Raw genomic sequence first — 13,038 nt, forward strand, 5'->3', positions numbered from 1 at the left:
AGCATTTTCTCCACTTGCAGGGCAAAGCTGGTACCACGGGCTGAGCCCCTCAGGTGTTGAGTAGGAACACGAAACTGTGAGTAGCCTCTTAAAAACAGGGAAGGAAAAATAAATCCCAGTTGGCCAAGCCAGCTCACACAGCGTGCTTGTGCTGGTGGAGCCTTTTTGGCTGCAGTTGCAGGAGTTCCATCCACCCATTCGATCAGCAGCATCTTGTTGACTGAGCTGCAGTTGTTTTTTGTCAAAATGGAAAGTGGTGCCCTGTGATTCACTCTGCAAACGTCCACCAGCGGCGTGAACTTCCTGACATCTGCACTGCAACTGAGAAAATAAAGAAGTTTGGATCAGTTATGTCCAAAAGGGAAAAAAAAAAAGCACAGAGTAAATGCTGTCCCAAAGCCATGGCCTGACTCCACTAATATCCACTGTCTGATGCAGGCTTGCCTTTGTAATTGCTTTTGGTTTTCCAACTCCAGACAGCAACGTCCCAAGCCTTACAGCTGAATTAGAGACTTGCTTTAAAAAGACATTGTTATTGACATAACAGCCTTGTTTATGGAATTTCTCTCCTTTGTAATTAAGATTGTTTCATGCACAAAAGCAGTTAAACATGGCATAAATACTTGTAAATGCAAAGATATTTTAAACCTTGTTCCTTGTGTGAGCCTTTTATTCCACACTATGCATTTGCTTCTCAAATGAGCTGTGCCACTCAAAATTCTGCCCTTTGCCCATTTTATTACATTCTCATCCATATTTGTTCTTGTGGAATTGTCCCATTAATGAAGTTTTCAACATAAAGCCTTTAAATTCCTCAAATACAGTATTTTAAGGGTGTATTAATGGTGAGGCTTGATCTTATTCTTTCATACCTTGTAGGGAAGCTTTGGGAGCAAGTGCATTGAGCAGAATGCAGGCAATATGTTCACTGTTATTTTGTCTGTCAACCCATTTTACCAGCTGGGTGAGAACCTGGCAGATACTTGGAAAAAAGTTTATATTGCTACTTGAAATTGTTTTCTCAGCCTGGCTGTGTGAAAGTAATTATGGTTAAGGCCCTAGCTTTCTTTGAGCCTGGCCAACTCATTTTAGCTGTTTGTTTCTGGGCTGTTTTTTCATTAAACAGAAAGGCAATTTATCAATTCAGAAAATTTTATGCTGAATAATTCTTTTGTCTAAGTAAAAAGATCAGGTAATTATAGCTATAAGGGCTACCAGAAAACCTCTGAATAAACAAATATACTGTCTGGTCTTGTTGGGTTTGGGGAAATTCTTCACCACTCTTCCAAGCTGTCTCCCCAAGCTGAAGTATGTAAATGTTGTGACTGTCTCCTTACAGCCAAGCATTTCATTTTTAGGTTTCGGTCAAGTTATATTTATCAAATGTATCCCAAAGATATTTCAGAGTGCAATACAGGAGCTCATCTTGCCTCCCCACTCCCTCATCTCAGTTCTTTATTTCTCTTGGCTGGAGGACAGGAAAACCCATCAAGCTGCCAACACTGCTGTCCCTCTGAGCCCAAACAAACTCACCAGCAATGGCAGAGGGGCAGAACGCTGCACTCCGAAAAGGGTTTGGTTTCTTCAGCCAAAGAAGCTGCTCAGCAAGGTGTCTGCACCTCATTCAGTCTCATTTGTGAGCTCAGGGTCCAGGTACCTGCAGCTGTTCTCCCTGAGCTGGTACTTTTGAGCTGCCTCTGTTCACTTGGGAAGGTGGTCGGTGCTCAGAGCTGCAGTCCCTCCCCTGGGTCCCCTCACTGCCTGTGCCTGCATCACGTGTGGGGTCACTTCCTCAGGGGGGAGGAACACTGCATTCAGATCAAGTGTCTACAGGAACTTCCTCCTGATCTGAGCTGTGAATAATCTCAAGAACTCTTGAGTGTTGTGTAAAAATACAGAGTGGGTAAGTCCTACCAGTGGTCACACAGCCTGACCTTGGAATTGAAGAGACTGTCAAAATGGACTGGATGGAAGGATTGGTACATTGTGGATGCTGGCAAAGCTGGAATAGCAGCTGACTGAATTTAGGGACTTAGAACGAATAATGTCTGCTTGAGACCTGCCAAACACAGAGCTTTAACCTGTGCTGAATAAGTCATGGTGTGCTCTTTTGTCTTGTTCTGGCATTTTAAGATAAGGCAAGAGCTTGTTACTCATAAGAATATCAGAAAGTTGGATCTCAAATCCATAATCTTCAGAGGAGGTTTGGCTTGGACTCAATCTGTTTTAAAAGTTTGGTTATTCTGTGATAACAGTAGTGGTGCCAACACTGAGCTGAAACATAAATTTACTCTTGGCATAACATCAGCTTCCTTCAGGCCTCTGGCACCTCGGGTAAGGAGGGTGCAATAAGGTTGGACTATTCAGATCCATCAACACTTTTCAAATATTATAAATCTTCCAATCTATCAATATTACCTAATTACCAGGTTCACACTGTTGGGAGGGAGAATTCCTGATCTGTAGTCACAGGCTGAATATCTTTGGTCAGAGATACCAGAGGGTGATCAGACCCTCTCTAGACAGAATTGGACAAAAAGCCCTGTTTTAAACATGCTAGTTTTCTGTTTGAAATTTGGATTTGATGTCTTTGCATCCCCTCTGTCTCCTTCAACTGGATATTATCTCTGCTTGCTTTAACTCTGTTAAGACCTTTGGCCCTTTTCTTCCTGTTTTCAATCATGAAATTCTTTTCCAAAATCTTAAGGAAGAGGGATGTTCTCAAGCATTTGTTCGCTCTTGTCCTTTATTAGCTCTCTTCTAAATAAAGAACAGATTGACCCTTCGTGGGCAGCTCGAGTCACTCAGGACTGATTCTGGTTAGGTTTGTAAAAGCTTCTGTCTTAGTGCATCTTCATTCCCTACACCCACTTTTCCATTTTGTTGAAGCAACGATGGAGGCAAGGGAAATGTCATAAGGTGTCCTGGCTGTGATTGCTGGCACTCCGGGGGATGTATTATTGTGGAATAGAAAAGCTTCTGAAAGCTGCTTCTGTGTTTTCCTCTGAAAATGCCTTTTTTCTATGCCACCTCCTTGCCCTTTCTCTGTGGTATGTGCTGCATGTTTTTTTTGCTTGATTGGATCATCCAGACCAGTTTGTGGTTCATGCTCTGCCCAGTGTCCAGTCCTGCAATTGGGGATGATGGGACCCTGAAAGAAACTCTTCGTCTGCTTTAAGGATTGAAGCACCTCAGTGTTTTTGGACGTAGGCTACAAATTGCTTTCTTGCATAAGTCCTCCTTGCTTTGATGAAAATATAATATTTGTCATTCCCCTGAGTAAGCGAGTGCCTGTGTGTGTGTGCTGAATGCCGAGGCGCCGGTGGAGCCAGCTCGCTTCCGTGTGTGAATCATTTCTCAAGCAGTTCTGTGTCTCTCTGCAATGTGGTTTTCCTCTCAGGGAAGCACTCGAGCCCTGAATTTTCAGTCTGGCTTGCACATGCTATCAGAAGCTAGTGGGAGACACTTTTCTTTTTAATGCAGAAAAGAGGACAAGCTTTTACTGTAAGTATTTTATTATCTTTTATTTTTTTTATGGTGGGAACTGTATTATCTCTTGAGGGACTCTTGGGTCAGTAATGTATTTGTAGAGTGAATGAACCTGCTTTGCTCAACACTACTTTTTTCATAGCATCTCAATGTAAAACTAAATTGAATTAATCAAAAATAGGGTGAACAAGTCTGTGTTAGCTGAAAATGTGCTGGGAGTGGTCTAAAGGCCATTACAACCACAGAAAGAAATCCCCTCATGAGAGCTGGCTACTGTATTTTCCTCCTGCTCAGCCACATAGATTTAGTGACAGAAGGGGTGAAGCTGTTTCTGTTCCTGCTTTCTCCTCTGGCAATTTGCAGTCATTCCCCGACAGTGAAATGAAGCAGGAGCACGAGCAGAGTTTCCTCTGCTGCTGCATGTGCACAGTCCAGTCTAGGAAGGGCAGAAGGGAACGGGCTGCTGAGCCAGGAGCTTTGACAGCTCCTGTCTGTGGGAGCAGGGAAAGCACTGGGGACACTCCAGCAGTCCCTCTTACAGCCCCACAGCACAGAGCTGGTCAGGTTCTCAGCAGGACCCTTTCATTACAGCACCTCGACTGTTGTCTTTAGAATTGTATTGTGGATGAAGATTGGTCATAGAAACAATGGCCATAATAACAGCATTTATAGAGCAGGTAATATGGCAAAGTTGTGGAGATGTTAATTAAGCCCTGTGCGTGTAGCAGTAAAGGATTAGTGATAGAACTGGTTTGAAAACAGGGATTTTTTACCTTTTTCTCTTGTGTACAGTTCTAGATATCCCCTACTGATCCTTTCTGGTTTGGATGTTTCTTTCTAAATTAAAGTGTTCTTTGCCCCTGTAACCTCGGCAGGAGAGAGAATACCTGATTTGCTCAAGCAGTGTTGTTTATCTGCACAATTTGACAGGTAACTACCGCAGAAATTCCTCATCCTAACACGCACATGGCTGTTTGCTACCCCTTCCCTTTCTTGTGCAGTTCTAAACCAATTTAATTTCATGGTGTAGCCCACCAAGGAGAGTCATTCAGTCCATCAGTGGCCCCCTAAGTCACAGCTGCAAACTGTTGGTGCTGTTTCTTAGGTCTGTTCTGTTCCTGTTGGTTATGAATATTTTTAAAATGCAGAAGTCCTCTGGTTTCTCCTGCAGCTTTGGGGTTCTGTCCTCAGCCTTGCAAAGAGCCCTTCCTGTCACAAGTTTATGCTGTCGCTCATAAATGCTCAAAAGTGCCCAGTTTATGAACTTCAAGTGAGCTGTTCTGCACTTTAATGGGTGATAAATATCTCCTTAAGGGATAGCTTCCAGATCTCAATTATTTCTCTGCTCTGTGATGGATGGAAAAGGGGAGTCAGGGAAACATCCCAGCATGTGGCAATCTGTGAGGCTGCTCGCTTGTGTGCTGCGTGACAGATGTTGATTAATCTAATTTTTGGGGTTTTTTTGTTTTTCTGTGGGGTTCCTTTCCAAGGCAAACGAATGAGTCCATCTTCATAAATATCCTATTTAGCAAGCAATTATTATCCCATTTTTACAAATGGAAAAAAACTAAGGCATGGGAAGATTGCATGGCTGAGGGGGTGTGATGATTCTGTGCTGAAGCTGAGGATGGAATCAGGTGGAATTCCATGGAATGCATTGCCTCTGGTATCATCCCTCCATGCTCTGAGGAAACAGGGAAGCCCAGTCAGGGCTACCATGTAGCCACATGCTGTGCATCTCGGCTGTTCAAAAAAAAAAAAAAATCATCATTCCTTTTCTGTCTTGTAGTTGTATCTACCCTCTATGCTACAGAAAAACGTAATGGCAGGTAATTATCAGGCAAACCACTCGTAATTATTCTTAATTTCTTCAGCAATTATATAGCTCTTGCTCTATCTGAAATGAAACCTTCTTCTCTTGTGGGTTGGCAAAACATGAAGTGGCCGAATGTGTCACTTGTTTTGTGCTGTATTCACTGGGACAGTAGTTCAAAGAACGTGGATTAATGAGCAATAGCTGCCTTGAAATGGCTCTAAAACATTTTTTGTTCTCAACCTGAATATACTGAACATGAATTAAACCCATCTATTCGGGACAGAGTCATACTGGGGAGAGTCCAGCATGACCTAATTCTTCATGATTATAACATGGTTGTGACTTCAAAAAGGGAGTTTGGAATCAATGCATCATTTTTAGCCTTCCTGAATTTTCCTGTGCATCCTTCAGTAATGTGATGTTTGTGATTCAGAATTGCCACATCACATAGAAAATTACAGCTGGGTTTGGATTTTTCTTTCTTTATCTTCTCATTTATAAGACATGGGGTCATAAGGAGGTAGCAGCATTTCTCTTCCAAGCTGTGTAATGGTGACTGGTTAGATAATCAATGTGAGGAAGGAGGAGGAGGAGGAGATGGAGAATCCATGTAGAGACACTGTAATTCAAATACAGGATGAGCATGTTCCCAGACATCTCCAAGTACAGCTTTGGCTTGGTTTTCCAGCATCAGTCACTGTGCTGATGACAGCAAAGATATCTGTGTTTTCCTGTCTCATAAATGGCCAGCAGCATGGAACAAGGACAAGGGAAATGCAGCTGTACCAATTCCTTATCCATGCACACACATGAGGATTTTGTTGTGATTTCTGCATTTTTCTCATGTGAGCTGACAATGAGTGAAAGGCTGACAAATCCAAAACTCCAGGGAGAGCTTCTGTGGAGGAGGGTGGGCAGAAGGTTTTACTGTGCTCTCCATGCCTGAAAAAGTCATCAATGACTCTAATTGTCATTGTGGGAAGAGGATTTTATTTTGAATGATGTTGAGACACGGAGTTTTGCAGTTGCTGGCCTGGCCTCTGGCAGCCTTGTTGGGATGGTTTTGGAGGCTGATTTGAAGGCTGGAAACCTGTCACGTGTGGCTGCCTGGACCTGTCCTTGCCTGGGCCATCTCTGATGTACTCTGGACATCCTTGGAGCCTTTCAGTACATTTATGTGCTATTTAATAAATACCAATTGTAGGGAATTATTGAAAACACGCTAAGGAAATAAGTAAGAAAAGCCTTAACACAAAAATGTGAGCTGGTCACTTACCACTGCAACCACAGATAAACTTTGTCTTTGAGAAGTTCAAGGGAGTTTCCATTATCTGTTTCCATCTGACACCATGGGGGAAGGAAAGGAACTGGCTCTGTAGTAGCTGCTTATAGAGGAGAGGTAGAGCTGTCTCCCCGGAAAGAAAATTTTAATCTGATGCCACATTGAAAGTGCTCTCTTGATGTTTGAGAGTTCTACAGAGGAACCATTAAAACAAAAATGCAAAGCAAGCTACAACCCAAAAGGCTGACTAGCTGGGTGACCTTGGGAATGTCTGTATCCTCACTTCTGTGTAGTTCTATGTCTAAAATTTAACAGCATTTTTAACTCCTTGCAAAATCACTTGGATTCTACAGCTGCCTAGCTGTTTTATTATAGTACAATTTCCTTCACTCTAAAAAGTTGGAAAATAATAATAGCACTAAAACCATCTTTGCTTGAGGCATGAATAAAACCAGCAGAATCTGCCCTGCTGTCTGGACATGAAAATTTCCAAGTGATGTCTTGTCTCCTGGTCCTCTACCAGCAAACCATGAAAATTCAGCTGCAAATGAGATTGGAAAGAGAGTCTGTTGAGGTAGACCAGAGGAATCTATGAAGTGTCTGGGGGTCAGGTTAATAATTTATTCCTTTTGGACAGCAAAAACAGGAGGAGCTTTAGGGATGAGGTTTTGGGAAATGTTGGTTTTTTGGGGTTTTTTGTCTGAGTTGTGTTTGGGTGGAAGCAGGTGGTCTGGCTTGGTTTGTTTGTTGGTCTTTTGGGGTTTTTTTGGTGGACTTTTAAATCCAATTCTAATTAAAGCCAAGCTTTGTACCAGCAAGAATCCAGCAAATGTCTGCTTAGACAAGTGATGGAGGAAGTTTGCACTGAGAGCCTCAAATACACCAAAACCAAGGTAATAGGAATTAAAGCAAAGAGAGAATGGATAGATACAGAAATCCTACTGAGATAAAGGGAGCAGATGCCTGAGGAAAGCTGCTAAAGGTGATCAAAAGGGTAACAGTTTTTTATTTCTTAGCCTGATCTTATTTCCAAATGGATTTTTTTCCATGCCATCTATCTCCACGTTACCAATTACTGTATTTGGACTATCAGCTTCATGGGTTGATTCCTAATATCAGTTAAGAAATCAAGATGAGTCATATGGAAGCATCTGTCAAGCCTAAAAATTGTTGTTTAAAGTTAATTGATGTGAAAGGCAGAAAAGAATTCTATTTTAGCCCAGCTGTCTATCCTGCCATAGAGCTTCCTACGTGCCACTAGAAAATGCTTTACAGTTTACTGAACTTGTTAGATATTTCCATGTTCCAGTTGATAGTTTGTCTGAAAATAGCAGAAGTTGATTAGAAGGAAAATAGTAGAAGCATGATGCAGATTTTACCCAAAAAAAAAAGGAAAATAAAATCGTGCTTTGAATTCATGAGTGTGTAATAAAGCTTCTGGAATAGTCTGACCTTTGGATGTAATGAAAAGTAACTGAATTACAGGAAAATGACAATGGGGACTGTGGGGTTTGACCCACCAAAGTCACACCTGTGTCCTTTGAGAGCCTCAGCTGCAGAGTTGGGATTTTGGCCTCATCCTTCAGGACTGCTGAGCATTCTCAGGTCCTGGTGAAGCTGCTGCCATCTGGCACATTCCTCTCCAGATTCAGTAATGAGTTTTTGTAATTCTTTATTTCATTCCTCTTCCCAAAGCATCATGTGCATGACTCTGCTTTAATTTGAGTGTCCTGCTGAGTCCTGACACACAGACATGGGCACCAAAACCTAAACTGTGTGAAGTGTGTGGGGTACAGATATTTCCAGCCCCCAACAGGGATTTTCCTGTGTAATTTCATTTCTGCAGATATGCTAATAATTTTTATTTTTTTAATAGTGCAACTTCTAGGTTTCTTGACTGTGAAATAATATTGCTCGTCATCCCTCAAATCAACCTATCTATTAGTTTTAGTTGTTCAGAATAAAATAGCCTTTAATAGTCAGCAGACTGTGTATCCTAGAAATTTATTCCCCAGAACTGGTGAATTCCTCTTTTGATCCACAGCCAGGTCTAAAGATCCTGGAGCCCTTGGTGTTGTTTCTGCTGATGCTGACTGCCTGTGAGTTAGGATAAATTCTTAATCCAGTTTTTCTAGCCATAAAATTCTAGGCTGGTTCTAAAGACTTTTATTAATAAATGCGTGTGGACTGACTAATAAAGAAATGTCTGGGTTCTCAGCCTTTAATAAAACAGTAAAATTTCAGGTAAAATTGGCTGCAGAACTTCTGCCAACTGCCAAAATAGCCCTCATCAGCATATTCCAAATACCCTTTAAAAATATCAGTAAGAAAGGATGAACTGTATAGCATGGCTTGAATTTTTAAAGGCTGATGCCTAGAGGGAATTCTGAGGATTACTGAGAGAAGAAGCTCTGTCAGGACCGGCTCTATATTTTTGGTAAACCTGATTATCATTTGCAGTACCTGTTTCAGTGGAGGGGGGTGTATTCAGACACCACTTTTGGGTGTAAAAGATTTTCAAAAAAACCAACCCCACACCCCTGCAGTCTGGAAGTGCCTGGCACTAGAAACAATCTTGCTGAGTCCTCATTTATTTCAGCATGGGGTTGCTTCCTCATTTTCAGAGTACAGCTCCAAGCAGGGCATGCTCCAGGGATTTAGTTTGGCCAGCTGAGTGCCCTGCTCTGGCTGATGCCAAAGAAGGACTTTGAATCTCAGGATGGCGCTAATTCTGTTTGCTTCCTAAGGAAAATTCCCTGTGAAATGTGCAAAAATAAAGAATAAAATCACAGAGCTCCAGGCATTGCTTAAAGCGAGTAATTTTCCCATGAGAAGCAGCTCTCATCTGAACTTTATTGACACAGAATGGGTGTAAAACAAGTGAATTGTGTCCCTGGGTTTGTAGAAACTGCTTGATTGTGTCTCTTGTGGAAAGCTGCTTCTCTTTCAAGTCTCCCTGGGGGTAGCCCAGAGATCAAATCAATCTCTCTGGGGTCCTTGTGGAAGGAAAGGCTGATATTTAGTGAAAATACAGCAGAGTTACTCCTAAGACAAGTAGATAAGAGCTGGATTTGATGTTTTTAATAAATGTACTGTTTCTACACCAGGATAAGAGAAACCTCCTTGCCAGTGTTGGGTGTCCTGATTGCTGCCTGGCTGCAGACATTTGGGATAGCTGAGTTAATATTTTGGTTCACTGCTGTCATGAGCTCCTTCCATGAGCAATCTCATGATGCTGAACTCCAGGGTTTTCCTCTGTCCCCACTGCTCACACCTTCCATGGAGCTTTTTTGTTTTCTTTGTTTCGTTGTAATGCAATAAATTGCATTTGGAAGAGGGGGAAAGCTGATGTTGACTCTGAGAATTGATTTTCTGCTCTCATCAAAGAACTGCTGGACTTCTTTTTTTTTTCACTTTTTTTTTTTTTTTTTTTTAGTAGTTTTATTTTGCACTCCTCCTGAAGCAGTGCTTCTAATAACTCAAATATGTGTCACCTACTTAGGAATGAAAGCAGCTTAAGAAGTGTGCAACCTGGCTTGATGCTTTGAAGTACATATAAGGCTTGTGCAAAGTCTTGGAATCCCACTTCAGAGATGGAAATCTTTATCTACAAGGCAAATTCAGGTTAGCCAAATACCTGAGAAATCTTAACTCCATCTTTTACAAATGCCAGCTCTCCTATAAATACATGGAAAACTAATCATAAACACTAATAAATCCAGGTATTTCTTCTCAATTTTAGTTTCATCTGCTTGGTGCAGTAAAATGTTATTGGATCCGCATGGCAAATAATTGAGCTCTCTTTACAGGAAAAGCCAGTTTGCCTCAGGCTACTGGCCGGATTTCTTGAGTTGTGGTTTGGGTTTGGTTTTTTTCTTTTTAAAGTACCTCTTCCTTTTACTCCTAACATCATGATCTAATGAGCATATCGCTCCACTGTAACTTGAAAATGTCGTGGATGACTCAAAATTAAATTCCTTTGGATATCAAGAAAGCATCTGTACAGCTTAAGGCAGGAAAATGAGGTACAGTTATGAAGAAAACCAGAGGGTATGATAAAGCAGTGTATGTGCAACCACTGGATCTGCAAAAAACCAAAATCTGCATAATTTGGAGATCTAATCAGCAAGAGAGTTTGCATGTGTAGTTGCCTGTTCACCCATATAAATACAGTGAATGTTAAAAGCCCGTTAAAAGGATTATGAGCCTGTTAAAAGATAGCTTTTTAAATATTGTAAAGCACCAAAGCTTGCTAAGGTGCATCATGAGCTGTGGGAATGCTAAATAATATCAGCTATTGTAATTTAGTTTACACATCTGTCAGGGCTTTAAAGCAGTGATCAGCATAATCATCACCAAAGACTTAATGAGATCAGTGGATGGCTCCTCACTGGATGTGTTCAGAATTTTAATGGGGTAATGCCTATTCTTAGCAATGACTACTAACTTTTTAATTCCTTTATTTGGGAGCTGATAGGGAATTGTGGAGAGAGCAGACAGCCCTCCCTGCAAGAGGCACCAAGGACAAATGGAGAGAATGTCACTTGCTGGCTTTGTTCTCTGTGGAACAGCAGCTGAGCACTTGACATTGCCTTCACCTCCGTGCAGAAACGTTCCCTCAACAGACCGTGGTGGCACCTGGAAGGTGTCACTGTCGCTGTCAAATCCACCTTGGCCCCAGACAGATCTGTGTCCTGGGAGTTCAGTGAATGCTCTTCTTTGTGAATGTGAAATCAGGTACAAAGCAAATGATGAGATGTAAAATGTGACCAGAGCCACTCCTGACTCAGCCAGGAATAAATTGTTTCGGTGTCTCTGTCAAAGTGTTGCTGTCCAAGCTCACTCTTCTTCTCTGAGCACACTACAGGGCACTCTGCGGGTGAGGGAAATGCCTAAACTTTGAAGATGAAGAAAAACAAATGGCAATTTCTTAGTTCTGCTGATAGTTACACATGTAAAGAAATTCAAAGAGATTTATTAATGAATTTCCAGCATTCCTAAAAACCTGTGCCTGTGGATATTCTGGTTACCTGTTTAACAGACAAGGAGCAAGTTACCCTCTGCCTACACAAGGCTGAGCCACAGCTACATCCTGTGTCTATTTTGGAAAATAAAGAAAAATGTTGCTCATACAAAGTGGGGGAGGACAGGAGATATCAGGCCACCTCCCCTCTCTCCCATTCCCAGCTAAGCAGGCTCGTGGGACTTTGAAAAAATATCCAAATCATTCTTTTATTCTGCTCATGGTTTGGATTGGGCAGTGGCTGGTGAAAATGTATGGGTTTAGATCTCCAGGAGTGGAGGGAGGTGTTTAATTGGCAGTTGTCAGCCTCCTGAGAGAAACAGGCTAGCTGTTCCTGCTGGCAGCTGAGACGTGTTCAGCTACATCCAAAAAAAGGAAATCACGTCTATTTGCTGATTCCTGGCAGGATTTCTCTCTTGCATAAGCTTATCTCTGAGGAATAGTGGATCTGGATCTTTGTTTGCAAGAAAGTTGATTTTTTTTTTACTATGTTTTGTGAATCTTGGTATTGTGAAACATCTTTTTATCACTGTGGTAACATCAACTGCTGCTCCTCTAGAAGACTCTGATAAGTTAAAGAAATATTTTCCGTCCATCTGAGGAAACATGCTTCTCGTGTGACTTTCTAAAAGTGAGTGTTATTTCAGTTGAAGATGCTGGATCTAATGGTAAAATAAGGAATTTTCCTTTTATCCCAAGGTTGCTTTCAATTGCTGTGGTCTTCAGTGTTCTCAGTTACTCTTTCATTGTGCTTCAGCCTTCACAGGTGTTCTGCTGTGCCTGAGAGAGGTTTTGGGACTTAAACAGTCCCCGAAAAAGTTAATGCTCCTTCTGTGGAGGGTATGAAAGGTAAAAGTGGTTGTAGCCTGCTCCGAAGGTTTCTCTAGGCTCGCTGCTGATGTTTGTGAGACAGGGGATCAAGTTTAGCATGGCCTTTTCACCCCTTTAAACTCATGCCAAATATCTCTCTTGCCCTTTCAGGTCACGTAAAGATTAGTTATATTTTTGTATGAATGCATAAATACAGATAAACTTTTTTTTTTTTTTTTTCAGAGTCTATAGACTGAATTACTTGGGAAGAAAATGAAGAGTAGTGCCAGGCCTTGGAGTACAATAACAAGGCAAGGCAGCCATGGGGTTGACAGAGGAAAACCTCTTTCCACCACCTCCACAGGAATGAAGACATCCAAATCCTCCACTTCCCTTGCCTTTGAATCCCGGCTCAGCAAGGTACTAACCCTTGGAGATTGTTCAAGCATTCCAGTCTTGTTCCAGGTTAAAGCTTTGGTTTAGTCCTCAAACTACTACATACACCCCCTGCATTACACGTAGAGAGACTTAAATTTTGTTGTGTATTAGATTAATACACATTTCTCAAAGTATTTTGCATGTACTGTATCTGTGCACTCTGTGTGTGAGGGAATTGCT

The 13,038-nt window shown here is 41.7% G+C and overlaps 1 protein-coding gene across 5 annotated transcripts in view; it reads left to right on the plus strand.

Annotated features, from left to right (window-relative positions):
* The window catches only part of SPECC1 (sperm antigen with calponin homology and coiled-coil domains 1), an 87,645-nt gene that overhangs the window by 7,543 nt on the left and 67,064 nt on the right, over positions 1–13,038 (plus strand). For 4 of the 5 annotated variants that reach the window (XM_066202166.1, XM_066202170.1, XM_066202171.1 and 1 more), the window contains exon 2: positions 12,664–12,840. In XM_066202166.1, the coding sequence (XP_066058263.1) occupies positions 12,694–12,840 (147 nt within the window). In that variant the 5' untranslated portion in view covers positions 12,664–12,693. Of the gene's footprint in view, positions 1–3,445; positions 3,505–12,663; positions 12,841–13,038 lie in introns of those variants that run through there. The other variant, XM_066202167.1, reaches the window with a different exon arrangement.

Source organism: Chamaea fasciata, unplaced genomic scaffold (genome assembly GCF_029207755.1).
Source record: "Chamaea fasciata isolate MVZ Bird 193981 ecotype frontalis unplaced genomic scaffold, bChaFas1.0.hap1 SCAF_21, whole genome shotgun sequence".
NCBI classification, from domain to species: domain Eukaryota; kingdom Metazoa; phylum Chordata; class Aves; order Passeriformes; family Sylviidae; genus Chamaea; species Chamaea fasciata.